Source organism: Dermacentor albipictus, chromosome 1 (genome assembly GCF_038994185.2).
Source record: "Dermacentor albipictus isolate Rhodes 1998 colony chromosome 1, USDA_Dalb.pri_finalv2, whole genome shotgun sequence".
Lineage (NCBI taxonomy): Eukaryota > Metazoa > Arthropoda > Arachnida > Ixodida > Ixodidae > Dermacentor > Dermacentor albipictus.
This window is the reverse complement of record NC_091821.1, coordinates 497,815,993-497,840,222: the sequence shown is the minus strand read 5'-3', so window position 1 is coordinate 497,840,222 and position 24,230 is coordinate 497,815,993. Positions and strand designations below refer to the sequence as shown.

At 47.0% G+C, this 24,230-nt stretch overlaps 1 protein-coding gene across 9 annotated transcripts in view; it reads left to right on the top strand.

Moving 5' to 3' along the window:
• Window positions 1-799: 799 nt before the first annotated feature.
• LOC135908829 (phospholipid-transporting ATPase ABCA3-like) overlaps window positions 800-24,230 on the top strand; it is a 324,046-nt gene continuing 300,615 nt past the window's right edge. For 8 of the 9 annotated variants that reach the window (XM_065440659.1, XM_065440663.1, XM_070532568.1 and 5 more), the window contains exons 1-5: window positions 800-935; window positions 10,447-10,624; window positions 12,910-13,100; window positions 16,608-16,895; window positions 18,638-18,714. In XM_065440659.1, coding sequence (XP_065296731.1) covers window positions 10,479-10,624; window positions 12,910-13,100; window positions 16,608-16,895; window positions 18,638-18,714 — 702 coding nt within the window. In that variant the 5' untranslated portion in view covers window positions 800-935; window positions 10,447-10,478. The remainder of the gene's footprint in view (window positions 936-10,446; window positions 10,625-12,909; window positions 13,101-16,607; window positions 16,896-18,637; window positions 18,715-24,230) is intronic. The other variant, XM_065440664.1, reaches the window with a different exon arrangement.

Genomic DNA, 24,230 nt, shown 5'->3' with positions numbered 1-24,230 from the left:
CGCTGATTCCCAAGAACATGCACCCGACGCACCACGCCGGGAGACGCAACAAACGAGCAAGCGACCTTCAGAAGAAGTTTGGTAACAGCAACGAGGCGGTGTACTAGACACAGCGCGATATGGAGGAGGGAGAAGCGCACACGCGATAGCGGTTGTAGACCGCTCGGGAGACCTCGCGAGCGCCACGGTGACCACGGGACACACGGAGGCGGCTGAAGAAGCCGCGATAGCCCTAGCACTCGTCGCGGTGCCGAACGCTGCGATCGTGATCAGCGACTCGCAGGCGCCAATCCGCGGCTTCGCGCGCGGTCGTGTCTCGCGGGAAGCGGCCCGCATACTCCAAATTTCTGACGACGGCGACTCGTCATCGCCCTCGCAACCCCAAAATTCTACGGTCTTCCTCCTCTGGACCCCGGCACATACCGATGTTCCGCTCGCGGGCAACGAGACGGCCCACGCCACGGCTCGAGGTCTCACACGCCGAGCCGCCGCTGATTATGTGGCCGCCTCCGCCCCCGAGAGCGGGGCATCGGATCTGCCGGATCGGGACACTACAACAGAAACACAACAACAAGAAACACTCTGGGCGTGGGGCGATCGCCTAACCACGTTCAGAGACCTCACCCAACAATACAGACTCGAAAGAGGCACATTCCCGCCACCGCACGATAAATTGAACAGGAACGAGGCCGTAACTTTACGCTTGCTCCAGACACACAAACGCCCCGCTTCTTGACCCAATTCTTGACCAGTACCCCGAAGTGGGTATGAGCCAATATATAGGGTCATCATCACCATCAGCTGGTAAGTAGTCGGACTGGAGTGCATCCACAAGTGAAGGAACAAACAAGCAAGCAAGCGTTTCTGGACGGTGCGTGGTTAGCCAGCCGGGCTCCCGTCGCTCCTAGCTCTTCTTGGCTTGCACTCTGGACCAGGTTGGTTAAGTATCCTGTAGTTTTTGGTTAGTTTTGTTGATTACTGTGTTTACTTCCTTATTTCATTCTAGGCTGAGGCAGGCCTTTTTCTTTACTTTGCTGCATTAGAGAACGCACTCATGTCCAGGAATTCTCCTGGACAGGGGAGTTCCCCTTCTCTTCAAAATGAACTTCCTCTAGACATCTTTCTCTGCAGTGGTATGAGCAGTATCCTCGTCGCGCTGGTGGGGTGGGGACGGTAAGATTGAACAACAGTTTGCGTTGAAGCGTCACTTAGCTCACTGCTGCCGTCGCAATTCCTCCCGCCAGCGTTTGCACAGCATGTGTCCGCGGTGATCGAGTGGCAAGTGTTTATGTTTGCCTGTGCGATCTGACCCCATGCTAGTTAATTTAGTCAGTAAGCGAACGCTTACAAGGGGGCGCTCTACTCCGGTAGAACGCCCCCTTGTCGCGGTAGCGCAAACCCTGCATTGAGTACGATCTGCGATGCGGACAGTTTAGGCGTCTATAGGCGCACCGAAGGCCGATAGCGTCGCGTGCGCTATATCACCTGTACGTTTGCGCGTCAGACGCGTTCAAGTGAAACGTCACTGTAAGTTTTGTTTATTAATTGAAGACAATGTCTTTCTTAGCGACTTTACCACCAATTTTTGTTGGTACTGTTCATTACGGGCTAGAAAATAGGTTGCAGCAAAAACAAGGCTCGGACTTCGCGGTGACGTCCTGGGTGGCGCAACATATCCAGAGCAAAGTGGTAGAGAGGAGCAGTGCATGCCTCATACATGACAAATTTCGGTGTTGACATTGTGTTGTGTCGGTACTTTCCTTCAATGCAAATCACACTAACGTCGACAGTATTTCTGAGATGGTTTCTGCACCATTTTTTTATTGAAATTATGTAGGGACACAGTGATGTCATGTGGGGCCGCCAGGTACTGCTCTGCTACCGCATGCTATCAGAAGAACACCCTGAAACGAAAAAAAAGAATTACTGATGCAAAGAAGGGCGCGTTCGTTGGAATAATTGACAAGTCGCTACACACGCGGCGCAAGTTTAAAAAGCCAAGTTTGCAAATCAGAAAACCAGCCCGATACATCGCATTTAAAACTAGAAAAAATATATAGAGACCATTGCAATACACCGTACACAACAACACAATACGTACGCTGAACAATTACTTGACAATAACACGTTTGCAGAACCATGGGCCTTATGTAGCCACAGATAAAGCAAACCTTCATGCAAATGTTTTTATAATAGGTGTTAAAGAATATATTTGAATAAAATACCTTCCAGTGGATTGAAAGATAATTTTTGAAGAATATTCTTGTTGAAAATTCCCCCAATGAGCGCACTGCACTTACTTGAGATAGTTGGCCACACACCAAGATTATTTTCCCTTTGCAACAGTGGGTCTCTTCGATTTTCGGAGTTCTGGCAGCCCACGGGCAGCTAGATGGCAGTCAGCTAGTTCCGGTCCTGAAAGGAAGTCACGTGGGCTAGGATCCCAAGACAAGCCAAACCTGCGCGAACTTTGCAAAATCGAGTGCCGGGACAGCTGGCCGGATGTAAACATGCTACCAGCATGGCAGCGCCCGGCGAGGCCGGCGCGCGCTCGGCGTAGTCGGCCCATTTATGCGTGGCCAGCTTGAAAATATATAGCTGCATTCAGGGATGCAATCGCTCTCGCACGATTTCGCGCGACTCGGCGCAGGACGTGCACTGGGTCAACATCACCTTGCGCAGCGCAACAGATGGCCTCCGACGCGGCGGATGACAAGACGCGAAATCGCGCGTAGGTGTTTTTATACTCGAAAGCGACAGCTCGAGGTTCCCTGCTCGCAGCGACCACGTCGCTCACCGGCGATATTCATGACTTAGTGTTTGGTTATCGCTTCACGAGACATGAAAAAGCAGAATATTGGGTACGTCACATACGCATAAAATTTCGTGCCGACCTGCTTGCGCTTCGATTTCAGAAAGTTTGTTGGGGCTGATGGTGCTTCTCATTTTGACCCTAAGGATCTGGGGATGCGGCTGGTGCATGAAAATGCACGCCGCCTGTGGCCAGTGAAGCATTTCACACGAAAAACAACATCGGTCGTGATCATGAGAGCAATAAGCCAATGTACGTGTGCCTATTAGTAAATCAGTGCATTCTTAGATGAACGGCCTGCACTTCGAACGCATATCGGTTTCGAGCTGCCACCCAAGCATACGACGGAGAGACGGAGCGAACACGGGCTAGCTGCAAAGCCTTCGCTAACTGCAGAAAAATGAGATATACACATACGGGAGCTATGTGAAAAGGAACGCCACCAGAGAAAGACGAACCCAAAATGTACCGCAATGTGTGAATGAGCGTCATCGACTTGCGTGGAACACGATGTAGATAACATGCACGCATGAGAGCGCGGCGCGATTATCACTGCCGCGAAGAAGCCTTCAGGGTACACGCGCACATACACACACAAAAGCTTCCAACGGTCCACCACTGCTCGCATCACACCGCTTCGCAATGCGGAATGGAGCGTTAGCATCTAAAGAAGATAAAGCTAGAAGTAAGGAAATCCGAAGATGATCGTAGACGTTTGGCTGAGTGAGGTAAATCCAAGTCCTCATGTGCCCGCGTTGCAATCCGTAACTTCTCCGCAAAGATGGCGGCGAGCGCCCATCGCCTCTTTTAGTCGTCTGCTAGCCAGAGAACTTCCAGAGAGCAGCGAGACCAAAATCGTCTTGGCAGGTTCTGGCAGCACGCGGTTAGCCAGAACCATCCAGCACGAGCAAAATGAACGCACGGCAGAAGTACGTGGCGCGGTGGGCGGAGCAACCCGAGAAAAACGAGGACGCTCTGGCAGCCCGGCCCGTGGGTAGCCAGAAGTGGAAAATCGAAGAAGCCATGTCATGTATTTGTGGTTTTGTTGACAGCTTGGGGTGGCAAGCATAATATTTTTTACAACGTAGAATGCGTTCTGCATTTGTATCAAATTCTTCGCAGCAACAAATTGGCTCTATTGGCTCACAGCCAATAATGGCTCGCAGCGACTATTGGCTCTTCCTATCATGTATAAGAATAACTCTGTACAGGCGCAGCCAAGTGCTGATCATTGTATGGCTGCTTCTGCAGCGTGGCCGACCTTAATTGGTATGTTGAGCTTGATAATGGTATTTGTCCTAAATAACTCTCAATACCGGGCTCCAATAATAGACAGTTTCCCTCGTGGCTTGAGCGAATGCTTTGTTAACCTTGCGTTGTGCGTCTCTATATGGCAAAGAAAATAGCAATCTCGCCTCTTCTAGGTGTCCTACATCCGAAAGCACACAAAGCATGATTTCTGGCAATACCACGCTGACCTAGATCTCGACAAACAGTTGAGTGCTGTATTATGATGTTTTGCTTTTGATATAGCGTAAGCTCATTGTGTCTCATATGAAGGGTGATTTGCTTTGCGAAATCTCGTGTCATTTAGGGAACGTATTGCTGCCTTAAATACATAAATGCAATAGCCAAGTGGATTCTGTATATTCTAGTTGATGAAGTAGTGTGAGACAATTTGAATGCGCCAGCTGCTTGTTTGTCAGAAGCTCGTATCAAGATCGCTGCAATGTTAATTATGACAACCATACGATCTATCACTATATAGCACTATAGTGAGCTCTTGCTGCGAAGGAAATAGGTGATAATGTTAGATATCTGGATTCTAATGGCTCGCATTTTGGAGTCATGTGATTCGTGGTATTGTAGTAAACAAACGCCTAAGGAATGTGGAGAAGTCAAGAAAGACTCGAGGTAGCTAGTAATCAATACTGCTACACTAGAATGACGTTGCTATACTGTTCTATTATTTTTTTCACCTTCGCTCCTCCTCCGCCCTTAACCGCTTGGCAACTGGATCGTTGGCGTGTTAAGTGGATATACGAAAATAGTGACTGCCTGTCTCAGCAAACCTCACGGCGTGAAAAGAGGGCTAACGAGACTCATCAATAACCAGTGAACTGGCTGATTTTCGAGGAACACATAGATACTGTTACGGAACGAGCCATGCATGGATGAATGCGAGGCTTGGCACAGCGATGAAGGTGACGGCGAGGGCGCTTGCACGGGGGCTGGATCAGGCATCTTCTCTTGCCCTAGCCTTTTCTTTGTAAATGTTCCGTAAATATATCCTTCATCTACACCTCGCCTCCGTCACGCATTGGTGGTGGTGGGGGATACGTGACTCCTCGCAACAAAACTCCGCAGCTGCCGTCATTTTAGACATCAGTCAGCAATGGTGGAAGACACAGGGCCTGCATCAGCGCCTGCCCCTTCCACGGTCCTGCTGGATCAACCCCGGGATCCTGGCACGTTCTGCGGCTCCAGTGAATTGGACGTTGAAGACTGGCTGGCGGAGTACGAACGCGTGAGTCCTAACAACCGATGGGACCGTACTCTGATGTTGGCAAATGTTATATTCTACCTCAAAGGCACTGCGAAAGTATGGATCGATAAACACGAAGCTGAAATCGAGAGGGGGGGGGGTGCATCCGCAATGAAAAACTACGAGTCTATTTTGGGAAGCCCGTTGGTCGGAACATCGCCGCGAAGAACATGCTCATGTCATGCGCGCAGCCGTGTACAGAATCTTACGTCTCGTACACAGAGGACCGTGTTACTGCCACACCACAGGGCAGATGCCGAGATGCCAGAGGACAAAGTTGGGCACTTCTTGAAAGCGATCGCCGACGACGCCTTCAACCTTCTAAAGAGCAAACATTTCTCTGCAGTCGACGTTATTTTAAAGGAGTGCTGGCGCTTTGAGCAGGCTGGAAGCCGGCACATTGGCCACGGTTGCCCGGCTTCCCGACACGGCGGTAACGTTCTCTTGCGATGATCAAACAGCAGCACATCCGTCAGTTCCACCAGATTAGCTAACACGGATTGTACGCCGCAAACTTGAGGTCATGACCCTTGTCCCAGTTCACGCCGGTGACTCCAGCTCATTTACCACTCCATTTGTGTAAGCCATTGTCCGGCAAGAGCTCGCCAACATGGGCATTCAGTCTGTGTGCGCCGCGGCCAGTTCAACACAAACTTCATGGCGCCCGCCCTTATGCTACCGAGAGCAGCGATTCCCTCCGCGATATCGTGACGCTGCTGCATGGAGAACCCCTGACGATCGACCGATGTGTTTTACTTTTCATTGCATTGGCCACATCACCCGTTAATGCGCCACCGGCTGGTCCTCGCGGCCTCCTACGCCGTCCGTTCCTTACCGCCGTCCGGACAGCAACCGCTTCCCAACTTCAACCCAGTCGTATTTCCCCAAAGTAGATGTTCCCACAAAGACAAACAGTCGCTCTAAGTCGACGCATGCTAACCAATCACGCTCGCTACCAAACCGTCACCCGTCGTCTCAATGACTGCAGATCGCCGCTCGTCGTCGCTCTTCAGCCCTGCACGTGACTACCATGAAAAATAAACAGGCAGCGCGCGGAGGTGACGCTACATTGACGAATCTTACCACAAATCCTCTTCTGAAGCTTCCGACGAGACTAAACCTGCTAGACGATGTTTTTGATGCCGTCACTATTTCTGCGCTCATCAACAATGGAGCACACATCTCGGTAATCAGTGCAGATCTTCGTCGTCACCTGCATGAAGTGTGCTCACACCTGCCGCCGCCAACTTCCTCCGCGTCGCTGATGGAGGGACTCCTGCCGTTCTTGGGATTTGCAGCACCCGCGTCCGCATTGCTCGTCATCCCACTTCAGTCCAATTTTCCATGTTTCAGAAGTACCCCTATGGCCTAACTCGTGGGTTAGATTTTCGTCCAGTCATTCTGCCCTTATTGATTGTTTCGACCGGTGCTTTGAAGCTTGAACTGTCCCATCTTCCCGATATTCCACCCGACATATACCACATTTATGCTCTTGCCATCACGTTCTTCCCTCAAACTACTAAATACGTTACTTCTACGTCTTCCCACGATATCCCCAAGGGCGACCGCGTATTGTCTCTGATTCGCGACGTTCTGTTAGCCCCCGATGTCGCCCTTGCTCACATCAATGTTTCCATTGCTGGTAACACAGTGGTTGTTCCCTTTCTCTACTTCAACCTGTTGACTAAGGTTACCCCGCAAGGTATGTCGCTGGCCACCATTTCCGCGCTTGATCCCTGCAAGATTGCTGCTTTGGATGCAGACGTTTGACCACCTTTTTGTTCCGGCAACTTCGCTGGTTCGTCCCCTGACGACATCAACAAAATTATCGCTCCCGATCTGACCAAGTCACAAGCTCAAGATCTCTACCGCGTTATCGCGTCCTATGGCGACATCTTTGATTTTGACGGTCTCCCTCTAGGCCAAACATCTGTCGTGACTCATCGAATCAACACTGGTGATGCCAACTCTATGCGCCGCGATCCATATCGTGCATCCTATCATCAACGTCAATTTATCCAGAACGAAGTCGACAAAATCATTACAAAAGACGGCATCGAGCCTTCATACAGCCCGTGGGCATCCCTTATCGCTCTCGTGAAAAATAAGAACGGCAGCTGGCGTTCCTGCGTTCAACAAAGTTACCCATAAAGACGTCTACCCTTTGATTCGCGTCGAAGACGCCCTCAACTGCATTCTTGGAGCCCAATACTTGTCCTCCATCGACCTGCGGTCCGGCTATTGGCAGATTTCAGTCGACCCTATGGACCGCGAAAAACCAGCATTTACTATGCCAGATGGCATGCCGCAATTCAAGGTCATGCCGTTCGGTCTGTTTAATCCCCCACAACTTTGGAACGTATGATGGACTCTTTGATGCGGGTATATCAGTGGTCCATCTGTCTATGCTAATTATGCGATGTCATTGTCTAGTCGCCTACGTTTGACAACCACTCACCCATTTCTCGGCCGTTTTTGCCGTCTTCCGTCGAACCAATCTTCAGCTGAACTCTCTCAAGTGCCGTTTCTGGCGATGCCAAATAACTATGCTTGGTCGCCTTGCCGGTGCTGCTGGTGTTCAAGGAGACCCAGATAAGGTGCGAGAAGTGCAGCAGTTTCCGTTGTCGCGATCAGCCAAAGACGTCCGGCGTTTCGCAGGATTATGTTTTTACTTTCACCGCTTTGTCCGGAACTTCGCGGACGTCACCCACGCTCTCGCTTAACTCTTGAATAAGCATGTTCCATTCGAGTGGGAATCCGATCGAGCAGCTTCGGTTTCTGCCCTCATCTGTCTACTCACTGCACCACCAATACTGACCCATTTAGATGCCTCATCGCCTACAGAACTTCGCGTCGATGCCAGTGGTCATGGAATTGGAGCTGTCCTGGGGCAAAACAGCAAGGCAAGGAACGTTTCATCGCCCACACCAGTCGCCTTCTTTCATCGTCCGAACGGAACTTTTGCATCACTGGACGCGACTGCCTGTCGTTAGTGTGCGCTGTCGCCAAATTTAGACATTACTTCGTTGGCCGAACTTTTTATATGGTTACCGACCATCATGCCTTCTGGTGGTCCTCGTCGCTTACGGATCCATCTGGACGTCTTGGTCGCTGGGCACTACGCCTGCATGAATACTCCTTCGTAATGCACTACAAGTCTGGACGATTGCACCAAGACGCAGATTGCTTGTCATGCCACCCTGTCGGCGCTCCCGAGCTCAATGGCCCTGACTGAGACACCTGCGTACTGTCCATCCTCGCTTTGCATGATATGCCCACCGAACAGCGACGAGTGCTTCTTTACGTCTCATAATCGACCTACTAGCCTCTCCCTTATGAGACCATTCTGTTCGCCTGCTTGGGCTACGCGACAATGTTCTGGATCGTCGTAATCTCAGCTCTCTAGGCTCAGAGCTTCGGCTTGTTCTACCGCGCCACCTACACTCCAGCATTCTTCACTAGCTTCACGGCGCACCAGCTGCCGGTCCCCTTGGTGTCTTACGTACTTACGCCCGCATCCGGCGCCGGTTTCTCTGGCCTGGCATGTACCGCTCTGTGCTCATCGACCTCGCTGCTTTTGAATGCTGCTAACACTGCAAATGCCCCTCAAAGCTGCTACAGGCGAGCGACAACCTACGCATCTCCCTGCAGAGCCATCCTTCCCCATCGGCCTTGACCTTCTAGGCCTTTTTCCCACGTTCATATTGAGAAATAAATGGGTTGAGGTCACGAAAGACTATACCACGCACTGTACCATCACCAGGGCATTGCCGACAAGCTGTTCTACAGACGTCACTGACTTTCTTCCCTACGACATGTAATAATACGTCGTGGAGCCCCTGGGCAGCTCTTTACCGATCGCGGGAGGCACTTTCTCGCAAGAATGGTGTACGACATAGTTCGTGCCGGCTCCACTGAACATAAGTTCGCCACCGCGTATCATCCACAGTCAAACGGATTTACCAAAAGTCTTAACCGAACGATAACTGAGTTTCTGGCCATGTATGTTTCAAGTGATGACCGTGATTTGGACATCGCGTTACCATTTAATAACTTTGCCCATAATTCGCCACGGCGTGACTCCGCTGGATATGCACCGTTTTGTTTACTGTTTGGCCGACATCCTGCATTGCCATTCGAGACTCTCGTTTTGTCGGCTCCTCACTCGCCTACTGAATAAGCCAGTGACGTCACTGCTCGAGCTTGTGCAGAGTGTCAACTTGCCAACGACCGACTCTGTGCTTCGCAAGAATCGCAAAAGTCCCGTTACGACAGCTGACACAGAAGTGTGCACTTCACGCCTGGCTCTCTGGTCTTCCTATGGTCGCCATGCCGCCGCGCTGGCCTATGAGAAGCTCCTCTCACGTTACACCGGGCCGTAAAAGGTGCTGCGTCAACTCGATGACGTCAATTACGATATTGTATCCCTGGGCTTTGCTTCTTATACTTCATCGCTACCAACTGATATTTCTCATGTTTCCCGGCTGAAGCTATATTGCTCTTCTGGCTCCTCGCTTTCATAGCAAGCGCCAGGAGGGCGCTTCCGTCACCGGAGGATGATGTTACGGAGCGATTGCGATATGGATGAACATGAGGCTTGGCAGAGCGATGAAGACGAAGAGGCCGCTTACACGTAGGCAGGATTAGACCACTTCTTTTGTCCTAGCTTTCTTTATAAATATTTTATAAATATAACCATTACCTACATCTCAGCTCTGTCACAATATATTGGGGTGCCTTTGGGCAATAATTGTTTCTTATGAGCTGCGAGGATGGTGGGGTGGAGCAGAGCATGCCACCTTTTGCCTGATGAGTGCACTATGTACAGGTATCAATGATAATGTGCTTTCATAATTATTGTGAACCCAGATTGGCTTTCCCAGAATTTTTTTAATGTTAATTCACGTAGGCCTTCTCATGTCTCACTTTTATTTGCTCTGTGTGGCCTTAGGCGCAGTGCGCGCGTACAGGCATGAGACGTTCGGACTGCCAATATCCAAGCTGAGTCAATTCCGTAGATTACTCTGTTCATTCATGCCTTACATCGCAAAAGCACAAGAGCTCTTGTAATAATTGTTCTCGTCCCCAGCGAATTAGCTGGCCGTAAGACCCAGCGCAAGGATGTTCTGGGCTGGCGCGGCAGCGGTGGCGTCACGTTCACTTTTCATGCAACGGCTCTGGCGACACTGGCCAATCACTTCGCTCGAGATCGTCTTCGTGACGCTGTGCTTCTTCACCATGCTGGACGCTGACGCTCCGGAGCCAAGGTGATCGCTTTGTGGTTCGACATACTTGGGATAACTTGCGATAAAGCATTTACTCATTTTTCTTAGTTTTTAATTTCACAGTCTCAGCGTAAGAAGGAATTACAGTGACGAGTAGAGTTGCAAAATATCATATATCGAAGGCGGCTGCATCAACGATTGTTAGCATTAGAAGGAAAGACCTCCCATGACTTTTGGGGAATTGTAGCACTATCAATAAGCGCACTAAAGGTTATTTTTATCGGAAGTGTTCCTAGTCATTGATGATCAAAATAAGTGTTAGTGCGACATGCGGCAGCACCCTCTTTGAAGTGATTAAAACAAGGAGACCAAATGTGATTTGTTTTAAGCAGATGTTGATCGTTAAAAGCTGAATTAAAATGACAGAGCTTGTAGAACAGGCACAGCTGTGAACACTTATGGCGCATCGATAAAACAGAGCAGTGAATATTAGCCTCCATTGAAGGAACACTTACAGTAGAGCGACGGCGATACTGACGAAGCGGGGAGCTCTGTTTTGCAGTGTTTCAAGAGTGTTAATAAGTGTCGCTAGTGGAATGTGGTAAATAGAAGACGGGCACTCTCATTTAGATTAGGTATAGATTATAGTTAAATGAGTATTTGCTTTTTAGAATAGAATAGACATTTCATGTGCTTACCTTCCACGAGAGAAAGGACCCCAGACGAAACGGCACAAATACTGCAGCTTGAGGAAAACGTTACAGCGTACGACGAAAGCACACATCACGTCACTATTTTAAGATATTGCGCTAGATGGTAAAAAGAGTTTTAGAAATACGATGTGCCCAGCATGCACTCCAGAAATAAATACAGAAACTCGAAAGTTGCCTAGGAGCTCCTAACTTAGAAAAAATGTGCAGACATTTCCAGTAAGTGAAACCTGTACTGGACGCATTACTACGCAATAAAGTATATAGTTGAAATAATCATACCAGACATGCACCCTTCCGGAGGTAGTTCCTACAGGCTGCTATTGTACTTACATTTATCAAAGAGACACGAATTGAGCACGGAATGTTAAGCTGGCATGGTAACTTATGCTTCAGTAACGGGCTTTTTACCCCGATGGCATTGTTGGTAAGACGAATAGAGGTCTTTGTGGCGTCATATTTTCCAATAATAAACCAAGTCCTAAAGAACCAAGAACTCAACGCAGGGAGTCTTGAGAGTTTTTTCTAAAACAGAAACAAACAGCGGCCTCAAAATTCCATTATACTTTGCGATCTGTGGCGTAACATTCACTACCGACGCTGCGGTTTGTGCACGAAATTCATCAAAGGAAACTTAGCGCTTCATGTTATTTTCTTAACAACCAGCAACCCCCCCCTCCCCTCGCCCCCCCCCCCAAACACACACTGTGACTGCATGTTCACTGTGAAAAATACTTGAAAACAAACCAGAGTTCTTCCACAGACACTGGACTAAACACCAGGGCCGATCTCGAAGCCCCAGCATCCGAAAGCGCTAGCCCTCACGAGCGAAGAATGCGAGCAACTTGCACGTGACGCACACACCGGACGTTTCAATTTTGCAAGCGGCTGCCACGTGCATCACGTGCATGTGGCTCGCATTCTTCAATCGTGAGGGCTAGCGCTTCGAGACGCAGTATTAAACTGCACTTCCTTCGGGATGGGCCATGTCTTTAAGCCAGATAACGATACGACGAAAGTGGTTGAAGCCTGCCTATAGTGGTACCACAATAAGAGCGCCCCACCGCTCTCCGCAGAATTCAACTTTACTTTCGCACTCCGGGTTTCGAAAGTTGTAGGAGAAGAAAGCGCGATGCACAGTTTTGTCCAAGTGGCTTCCCGGAGATGAAGACGATGGGACAGTCTATAGTTCAGCAAGTGAAATGGTTATCGGTTATCGGTCGGCATATCTTTGGTTCCATTGTGAATTTTCTTTTCATATTCAATGCAAAGCTACACACTGGAATCAAACGTTGGGACAGTCCTCTTTCTATGTTATTAAAAGGGAAATATGACAATACTGCAAAAAACGAGGACAGGAAACAAGATCCCTCTACTAGAGCTCAGTTTTCCAGCTCTGAAATGATCTGGTCTTTTAGGACTATGTCTCAAATAGCCCAGCAGCACATTAGTCTATTCAAAATCAGCAGGCTTATTAAGTTCATTGAAATGGTACAAGGTAGCATGTATTGATTCCTCCGCCAGCCACTACCATCCAAGGTACAGTCATTGTTTCGGCAGGCCAGTATGTGTATTTTCTGTATGTGGCTGCGTTGTCATAGCCACTTGAAATAATAGGTCTCTCCCCGACTTGCGGAGGATGGAGTCCACCAGCGTGGCGCTGGGCCACGCCTTGGTGCCTGGCGTAGTGTACGTCCCTCGCACAGACTACACCGAGGAGCTGGTGAGGAGAGCGTTCGCATCCATCGATGATCCTTACGTAAAGCTGAGGAAGAACGCTCCGGAGAGAGGAAGACGTCAAAGCAAAGGTCGGCATCGCGTATTCTTTATATGCTACAATGCGTAATTCGAACTTTGTCGTATGTCACACAATGGCTAAGAGGCGTGTTACCCTAAGTAGTGACCGCCGTGCGCTTGCCTGAATTCAGCTTATGGTGCCAAAGTGGACATTAACAAGGTTATCAGTTAATTATATTACAGCATGCTAGGTTGTCTTCGTCAAAATTTTTGGTCTGCTCCTATATCATTAAAGTTAATCTTATACGAAATGCTTGTTAAGAGTAAAGTGGGATACGCATCATCCATCTGAGACCCACACCTCAAAACCCTTATAAGTAACTTCAACTAATCCAAAACAACGCCGCGCGATTCATTTTAGAAATTATAGCCGCACAACAAGCGTAACGGCGATGAAAAGCGCGTTGCTACTTGCTCCTCTCTCAACCCGACGTAAATACTTTCACCTTGCTTTATTTCATAAACTATATTTCCACAATTTCTACCTGCGCGATAATCTAATATGATCTTCTAACTACATTTCCTCTCGTATTGATCATAGCCACAAGGTCGGAATAATTCAATGCCACACCAGAACCTGCCACGAACCATTTATTCCTAGGACCTCTGAGGAATGGAACCACCTTTCCGGCGCAGTTGTCGCAATCAAGGACAACTCAAAGTTTCGTTCGGCCTTATCAGACATCATCATTCCCGGATATAATTAGCTAATCAATTTCGCTGTAATAACTAATCACCATTTGCTGCCTTTGTCATTTCCTGACGTATGTGTTTCTTACCCACTCCCCTCTAAAGTACTCCAGGTCCTAAGGGTACAATATAAAAAAAGAAAACTAGGAGAAAGTCTTGATAAGGAACCAGCACGGTTCAAGATTTAAAAACGATACGTCTGTGAATCACAGGTCGGTCAAGTACGCCCGTGGTACTGTGATGATAAGTCTCACAGGTAAACACCGGCTGTCACAGGCTTGTTCTGCGATGCTGCTTCCCCACCTTCGGGTGGTCGTACGTTCGTGCCCTCGCACCGTCGAGCGCCGTGGTTAACGGATTTCTCAAGAAATCCTGACCGATCACTGCTGTCCCGGCAAAGTCCAATGCAGTGTCTGCAGCGGCTGTCTGACAGAAAAAAAGAAAGAAAAACAACAACAAAGGATTAAAGATTAAAAACTAGCATGCAAAGACCAGATCAGAGGCAGTGAGGTAAGTTGGGCAAGCGCTGGAATTAAAGAAACGACGGAAGTCTATCGTGCACGCCAATTCAGCCACAGCTGATGCTTTAGACGTGTTAGGGAAAAATATAGCGGCAATATTTTATTGAAGCAAGGAGCCGCCTTCATTTGAAACAATAAATAGACAGTTGTGGAAAATTTCTGCTCACCTGACAGTAGTGAAATGGGAAGTCGCGCGGTTGTTGTTCCCGAATGAGTATGCAGCCTGAGAGGGAATATGCAAACGCAGAGGGAATGTCATGATGGAGAACATAACCGGCACTACTAGAGAAGCCAGATTTGAAGAAGTGACGCTCTGCGCGAAACTATGAGTAGAAAAGGAAGCGCGGAAAGAAAAAAGAGGACATAGTGCCCTCTCTTGTGCATTATGCGCAGTACGGTAGCTGTTCAATCTGAACTAATCAGCAACAAAGTACTTTTGCAACCAGGTTTGAAGCCAGGGGCCTGTGAAACTGCATTAAAAACAAGGAAGAGGCCTGATTTGAGCAAAAAATGTGGTAGTAAAGGTACGTAGGAGCATAAATGTTTTGATGTTAACTAATCAGAGAGAAATGAATAAACTATTGAATACAATCAATGAACGCAAAGTAGATTTTAATAAAGAATACGGGAAAGTTTGAGGCAACTAGAAATCGCTAAGATTTGATCGATGGGATTCGTGTTCTAAAGCAATACTGAGGCTCCTTACGGGGACTGTAATAGATGGCTGTGGAATAGGTGTTGACAACCTGTGCTTGTTATACGAACAATCAAACTCAGTACACGAGTGCTTCTGCATTACCTCTAGTTGAAATGTGGCCGCCGTAACCGACATTCGAACATTCAACGGCGTGCTCAGCATTGTTTGTACTGAAAAGTAAGCAGGAAATCTGTGCACTAGGACAAGCAATACGTAGTCAATGGGCGTACGTAAGATATTTACGTGTTCTTTTAAAACATGCAAAAATAAATTTATTTCAACCTGAATGTTACGAATGAGCAGTTTACAGATTAGGAGCACAGTTCGGCGGAGTCCATGCTTACACGACGTCTGCATCGACACAAAACAAATTCATTATTTTACCAATGGAGCGTATTAAAGCTTCTCACGAAAAAAAATGGTGTCAGAAGTCCAGCAACAAAATGCATTTCTCCTACACCGAAACCAGAAGACCAGGCGCCGTGAAGGCCCAGTGGATTTGTCACGTGGCTGTTGAGCCTGAAGTCGTGGATGTGCTTTTCGGGCACAAGCGGCCGCTTTTTGAGGAAGGCGAAGTGTTAAAACGCCGCTCTTCTTGTATTATGGTACATAATAAAGAACATCTGATGGCGAACATTATTTAGGAGCCCTCCACTATTGCATTGTTCATTTTCGCTTGTTTTGTGCTGCTAATACTCTGACAATTACAAGGCGATCACTATTAGTGTGCGACCTATTGTCTTACCAACGTAAGAAATTGCAATACGTGCGTTTCTGCATCAGCTTGTCGAACAATCTGCGAGTAAACTTCTTGATTTACTTGCACCATGAGTACGAGGGCGAATCTAGAAGTTTCTGCCACTTTATTTTTTTTTGCCAAATTACGGCTTAAATGCGAAGTCAACATATCCATTCCCTGCGGTGGAACTTTCTTGGACTGACCCGGCCTTATCTGGCGGTAGCTCGACGGCACGGCGCTGCTGCCAGTTGTTCAAATGGCGAATGTGCTTCCCATGTCCATGGCCTACGAGCAACGAAGTGGTGTTCGTTCTCTATGGAGCAAGGGACGAACGCGCATCGACATCCACTGGGAAATGCAGCGCACGTATGGGCAAAGGTGTCTCGTTTTGAGAAGTGTGAGGTGGCGGTGGACAGCGACTCACGCGCAGCGATGAAGCTCAGACAGCAGTCCGACGGTGGTTCCACAGTCAGCTGGACGAATTCTACTACAAGCGCATCTCAAATTTCGTCCAGCGATGGGACAAATGTCTGAGCCGGTGTGGGGACTATGAGTAAACATATAGTGTGACGTTCGTAGAATAGAACGTATATTTGTAATTACCTGCATGTACCTTATTTTGGCTAATAAAAAATAGGGGCAAATGCTTTCTGATTCGCCCTCTTATATTGTATCGGTCTTGTTGCGCTTCGGTCGCGACACTTATTTTTCTTTCTTTTTTGTATATGCTTTGGAATGCTCTCGCAATGACAGTTTCCACTTTTACCCCTCGTTCTATGCTCATCTTGTACTATACGTGGTCTCTCCAATTAGTGCAGAATATAATACCTTATAGGTTGAGAAAACAATGATTCCACCTCCTACATTTCAGAGATGCGAACAACGAACAAATCTGGCGAGAAGTCCAAGGCCGCCATTCATCCGGACAACTTCTACGCCGCCAAGTGGGACAAAGGGGCGGTTCTCGAAGCCTGCAAGGCCGCTTCAGCTCAGGGGTCACAGCGGCCCTGCGTCTTGTTCAACGAGTGGCCGGGAGAAGGGGCGCGCCTCGCCTACAGCCTGCTCCTGTTCGTGCCCGACATCGCGTTCGTGCCCGAGACGTTTCGGCTCGGTCGCTCCCCACTGATGAGGCAGATGTTCCTCGACAAGAAGGCGATCGGTGTGTGAAAGACGTAAAGTTGGTTCGAAGATTACCTTACAGATATTATCCAGTGATTTCGGAAAGATGCTAGAGTTATTACGTGGTGGCTATCACGCACAGCATTTGTCGTTGCCCAGTATTGATGAGCTTTTGACTTCTCGCTTCCAGCAATTCCCGATTGTGGCACTTTGTTCTGTATATGATGCATGTTGTCACGTAGTAGTGGCGAGGAATAACACAGCAGCAAAACTGTCAATAACTTCTTTTTATTGGACTTATTTCATTGCCCACAAAAGCAAGTTACAACCAAAGCACAGAGATATCCGCGAACACAGTCGGCGATCTTGGAAAATCTGATCTGCGGGTCAAGCGCGTCGGCTTTTGTACAAGAGTCATGGAAGGTTACAGAGTAATCGTCGGTGCCCGCGTGTTCTGCACGAAGTACAACAGAATTCTCGTCGCTCATGCAATCAGATTACTCAAGCTTCCCTGACCGCACAAAATAGAACCATCGATAACATTCGAGATAACATTCTTCCGGCGAGCGATAACATTTAACGTTCGTTAGCCCGTGAAAAGCGGTCACAGGTCAAACATAAACAAGTACACATCTCAATGTATAGAATCTTTCACGATTGCCTGCGCCAAGCTGCTAGAGCCATGACACACTGTATACAATGCCATTTCAATTGTGTGGAGGATGAAATAAATAAATAAATAAATTTAAATGGTCTCGCCGATCTCTCCAGGTGCTACGGGGGAAGGGAGGCTGCGAATGTTCATAAGTACACACATAAACAAGCTCCGGCTTCCATTGTTCACTGTAATGGTCACCCCGACTAAACGATGCCACCAGATGCCCTATGTCCCCAGGAATTCAGATATCCGTGGTTGGTGTCGCAGAGATGGAAGTGAAGAACAACTAATACTTGCTGATGCCTAAATTAAGGTCACTGGTCATCAGGTGGGCCGCACTAATGGGCCACACCGTTGGGAAGCGTCACAGAATGATAATTGTGATTGCTGCCCGCGGTGCACTTGGTAGCAGGAAGACTAGCTACGCTGTCACCGGCTGTACTTACCGCGAACTCGTGCCCGATGACGGATGCTTCGCCCAGTTTGTCAAGTTCGCCTGAAGGCTCTTATTATTGTCTCTGATATTATTGTTAATATTGTCTCTGAGTGCCTAGGCACTGCCACCAGCAGTGTCGGCAGCGTCGTTAGATGAATCGGTGCGTCCAAAAAGAAGCCCAGGTTGTCGCATGACGCCTTTCTCAGCGTTCGCACGCATCGGAGCGCCATGCATTTCGGAGATCATGCGCAGACTTGGCGGCGGCGGCGCTAGACGGGGCCGGGCGTCCTTGGGAAAGCGTGAAGGAAGAGTCCCGCTGCAGAACACGCCTCATGCGTGACTCGCTTTGACCATGGGAATACGTTGGGTCGCTATATTGATTCAACTTTAACGCGTTGCCGTCGACAGTCATCGTTATGTGGGTTCTGCCGCAATTTTCGAGTTGAAATGAAAACACCGGTGTGTTTTTCAGACCCTCCCACCGCCAGAAAAAAAAGCAGCAGGTGTTCTTTTAACTGATTAAACTCCAGACGTGCTGCTGGAATCACTCCTCTTCCGGGCTTTCTCATTGTGCTTTTTTGGACTCTAAACTGCAATATTCCGCAAATCTGCCTGAAGCCTCACAACCTAGCGTACAAAAATATCGACTTACAGCTGACGTCATTGTCGCTGTTCTCATGTATTTCAGATGCGGCTTTCCAGTTTCAGCAGGCATTGGACACGGCCCACATAAATCTTCAAAGAAACATGACCACTGATGTGCCTGTGAGTACTATCGTGTGCTTCTCGTTATTTTTATTGCCACAAGGACGAACTACGAGGTTCTGAGTCTGTGTTCATGCGTTACGTGCACCTGCACGAAGCTTTTTTATATTACGTAAACGCCATTAGATGAGACGTCGAGAGATGGAAAACTCCTTCACGCTTGATCCGATGAGAGAATGCACTCAAGCCAATCCGTGATTATATAAATATTGAACAATGACCTCAAGAATAAGCTTCAGTGCGTGTTTTCAAGAGATTAATAACCAGCACTAGCACATCATTGCTGTTGCTACGCATCTGCAATGTTATCGCCGTCGAAGTTCGAACCACATATGCTGCTAATTTGTCTGTTTCTCCCATTCGCCTTTCTGTGGAAGTTTTTCGTTATTCGTAAAACTATCTTGTTTTATGGGGCCTGCCTTTTATTCCTTTTTTGCTTAAAGTGAGTTGAAAGCGGAGTTGCAAACGGGCGCACCTTTAGCGGGACGCAATAAGAAATACTCTCTATCATTTCTCATCGCAAACATTCACACTCGTTTTGATATTCCAAATATGTAACAGCTCACCAAAAATGCACTTGTTAAGAATAGGGCATGTTTTCTTTAAACCATACATAATTGAAAAAAATTGCCGGTGGCAAATAGCGTAATTGTAGTCCTTGAGCCGGTTTACTCGAAGTGGCGGACATCCACTCGCATAAGCCATCAAAATTCATAATCGATTAATTTATAAAAAGTACTACTTCACTTTTTAGCTACCAACTTGAAGCCACATGTTCTAATTTATTATTTCAATAAATCAACCAATCAATCAATCGGCACTCCATCAATATAAATAAATAAATAAATAAATCAAAGTGAACTTTTATTTCTCCATGGGAAATATGAGAGCACGGAAAAAAAAGCCGCTAAGTGCAGCTTGAAAAAACTGCGGTCCCCTACAAAGTCTAGCAGCAAGTGAGCCGCGATACATTTCTAAATAATATGTGTATAGGAAGCAATTAAACATACTCATTGAAAAATACGCTCTCAGAAACGAGAGACAGATAACCTATAGATATTTGAAGAGCAGAACGGGTTTTAGCTTGTCATACAACGTGGAAATATCTGGAAATATTAAGGGTGAATACAAATATCTGAAATAAAAAAACTAATCTGAAATAAAGAATGCAACCGGTGAGTTTGCAAGGTATTTCAACTTGGAACGAATTCTAAGGATTGCATGGACTTCTAGATATGAGGCGAGACAGTTTGTGTAAAAAGGCTATTGTTCCACTTTTTCACAAAACCTTCGTTTTATGCACTGAAGCACAAATGTAAATGGGACACCCATGCATTTTGTTACGCAATTTGGGAATGAATATCTCGAAACTACTGTCAACTTGGTATTTCGTTCTAAGTGAATACGCTTTGCAAACACACCGGCGGCTATTTGCAATGTTGCATATGTCTCTTAAGGCAATTATTAAAAGGTTAATTAGTAATTTTTTTTTGATGATGCATTTTAATTTCTCGTGTAAGGGATGTCCGCCACTTGGAATAATCCAGCTCAAGGACAATGATTATGCTAACTGCCATAGGGGGCTTTGAAAAATCTGCACGGTTAAAAAAACAAAAAAACAAGGTATTTCTGATGCAATTTAACCATGCTCGTGTTCATGTAACGGGATCATATATTTTGAACCTGCCATATTTCACATAAATTAACGAGACGCAATTGCGAACATTAGCGCCAACATACCATTCAGAGTTTTTAAATTGTAACAGGAGTAAAATATTTGCTTGCGAATAACAAAGTGTTGTTTGGTTTGTTGTAGTAATTAAACAAAGTTTAGAAGAGCACGTATATGCAAAAACTAGTGCATGCGACGCTCCAGCGTGCTTTAAGGGGAACTTCTTCTCGTGTTTGAGCGTTTAAAATAAATTTGTAAATCTAGAAATGTGGCATAAGAATTGGTGGTTATATTAAGCATTTGCAATCACAGCACGTTGCATTGAACATTTATCTTGTGGTACCTTATATGTACAATCAATATTCTTTTATTGCGCAGAATGCGGAATTAGATAGTTCAAGAGAAACTAAGGGGAAATATGCTAGATATAGAGGCTATGGTTCTCTTATAACCAGTTCGTCGTTCGTTGGAATGCCAGAGCTTTTGTCATATGATAAGAAAACGACGTATGTGGGAAACCGTAGTGACACCACCTGCTATGGACTGGGGTGCATCTCATGTGACGTGAGCACCGGCTCTATTAAAGAGAGGGACACAGCGGCAAGTCACGTGGAAATTTTGTCACCTCGTCCGTTTGGCATGGATGCCTCAAACTTAGAAACAGCAGTGGGAACTTCGGTGGCAACTTTATACGGATGAAATCGATATTATTATAGTCAATATGTTACAGTCAATGCATTAGCACAAAGAAAACGAGGGTAGACTTCTAGACGGATAATCTATAAGTCTATCTCCACCTTGTGGTATCGTTTAGTGCTGTTTCAAACAAAAATACGCGAGACATTAGAAGTCCTCCAGGTTATATTAAAGGGTCCCTCACCAGGTCTGGCCATTTCGAGCAGGCAAGCGCAGAGCATACATTGCGCGATATCGATCGTCTCTGCAAAGTATTACATGGCTACGCACCGCGGAAAGATCTGACATTTCAAATCGAACGCCGTTTCCTTCTTCACTCGCGGCCGTCGGTTTCCAAGCCGAGGCCATGGCGGCCGCATTTCGGCGGGGAAAAAATGCGAAAACACCTGTGTACTTAGATTTAGGTCCACGTTAAAGAACCCCAGGTGGTCAAAATTTCCGGAGTCCTCCACTACGACGTGCCTCATAATCAGAAAGAGGTTTTGGCGCGCTAAACACGATTATGAATTTTTTCCCAAGCCAGACGGTGACGTAATCGTGCCCCTGATACGTAATCGTGTCCGTAGTGTGACGTCGCTCGTGGTGACACGTAACTTCGAGGATTATTCAAGACAACATGTGTTATCTGTGCGATCTGTTGCTTGAATTGATGAAGTGAAGTTTAGAGAAATAATAAAACACACAAACGGAAGCAAGAGAGATGTACTTCCGCTTTGTCTGCTTGTTCCCACCGTCGTGAGGCCACGTGCGCAGGTACCGAAACTATTCCATTTTATACCGCATTGCAGCGGCATGATGATACTCTCCGATCCGCTTATTCTGCCTCAGTATTCGTGTAGCACTGAATTATACCTCTAGTCTTCTTTCTTTGTGCACAGCGCGCAAAATCCTGCACTGCGCGAACGAAACAACAGCTCGCGCGCGACGTCGTCAGGGGAAGTACGTAGCGGCGGGAAAAATGCGAGAAGAAAAAATGAAGGTGGGGCCTCCGAAGTATGCGTCACGCGACCCTCGATGTCCGGTGTGGGAGAACGCAGGGAAGGAATTTCGCTTGCGAAGGCTAGACGGGGCGAGTGGAGAGAGTGTCTTGCTTGGCAGTGGAGCCCGCTTGCTTAAGTCATGGGTTCGCGGCACTGAAATATTTCTATCTCGGCTATTGATGAGCCGATTTGAAAAAGTTTTGTGGCAGAATGCTCCCTAGAGGACACGTAATAACTTGCAGCGTATAACCAAAGTATGCTACGGGGCCTGGCGAGGGGCCCTTTAAATGAAAAAAATAGGATGGATCAATAGAAAGCACTTAGCGGATATACGGGAATTCAGGAGACGCTTTCCTTGATAACACCTATAGAAATGTACGTTAAGGCCAAGCGGTTTTTTGTTGCAGTCACCATGTGTGTGTGTTCGGTTATTCAGAACGCTGTTGTTGCTTTCCGGTGATGTGGAAGAGAATCCGGGCCCTCAGGAGGAAATTATGATTTCACTTCTAGAATCCGTTCGTAGACTTGAGACCAGGCAGGCGACGATGTTGAGCGAATTGAAAGGAGGGAAGGAAAAGCAGGAAGCAGCTGACCACGAAATTAAAGGCCTACCTGCGGTGGTTGTAAAGTTAGAAACAACCATTGCGTCGCTCAGTGGCGCCAAACATTCGGGCGTTTCTACGTCAGTGAATTCTGTTCGAGATGTGGAGGGTCAATTGCGGAATATATCGGCCAGATGCGAGGATACAGAAAACAGGCTTAGGCGGTCAAATCTTTTATTCTTTGGCTTAGTGGACGATGAAAGGGAAGATTGGGCTGCGTCCGAGCAAAAGGTGATTGGCTTCTGCTCTGAGCACCTCGAAGTATCACTTACTAGTGATAGGTTCGAGCGTGTGCATTGTCTCGGTGGGTTCTCGGATAACAAAACCAAACCAATAATAGCTAAACTGGCTGCATTTAAAGACAAATAGTCCATTTTGTCCTCTGCACCTAAGCTCAAAGACACGAGATACCCAATCGGGGGAGATTTTTCGCTGCGTACGCGGCAAGCATGGAAGAAGCTGCTAGACTTCGCGCGACCGCTCAAAAAGCCATTCAAACTTTCTGTCGATAAGCTGCACATAGGGAAAACAACCTATATTTATGACCATGTTATAGATTTTATCATAGAAAATAAAAGATAGCCACAATAGAAATATCTGCAAGATGACGGTCAACTCTCTCCCACTACATCAGTTTCACGCCTCTCAATAACTGTATCTAACATCCGCAGTTTGATGCTAAAACGGAAATACCTTTGTTCTTTTCTTGAAGATAATGACTCAGATGTTGTCATTTTGACAGAAACCTGGCTACACCCCGATACGCTCGATAGGGAAATTTTTACAGACTACAACTTCAACGTCTATCGGCAAGATGGTGTGGCACGACGGGGAGGCGGTGTGTTATTAGGCGTTAATAAATCTCTTAGTTCCTTTTCCATCCCTACAAACTCTTCTCTTGAGATAGTCTGAGCAGCATGCTTGACCCCAACAAAGAAAATATTGATTGCTGCTTGCTGCCGCCCACCGGTGACCGATCAAAATTTTTTAGACAACCTTCGTGACAGTATTCAAAAAGCTATGCGCATCTTCGCTTCAGATCACGTATACCTTCTCAGTGATTTTAACTTTCCGCAAATAGACTGGCTTTCCTTGCCTTCATCATGCCACCACTCAAAGATTTTCTCAATCTTGCTTTAGATTTCAATTTGTTCCATGTTGTAAGCAAGCCCCCTCGAGAATCAAATATACTTGATATTGTATTAACCAGTACCCCCGAAACCATAGAAACAATATCCTACCTAGATGGCTTCAGTGATCACAAATTGCTTCAGATAACACTTAACGTCCCACTAGCGCATACAGGGTCAATCACCAAAAAACTTCATGACTTCAGCAGGGCTAATTAAGTTGATATGAATTCTAATCTGGAACACTTCTTTTAATGAGTCACTCTTACCTAACTTTACTAATCGCACAATTGAAGAAAACTGGGCACTGTATGGGAACCAAGTGTCAGCTAGGATTGATCTCTACGTTCCATTAATAACGATTGCTAAGGACAGGACAAATCCTTGGTTCAATCGATCGCTACGTAGACTACGAAACACAATAAAGCGCTTCTAC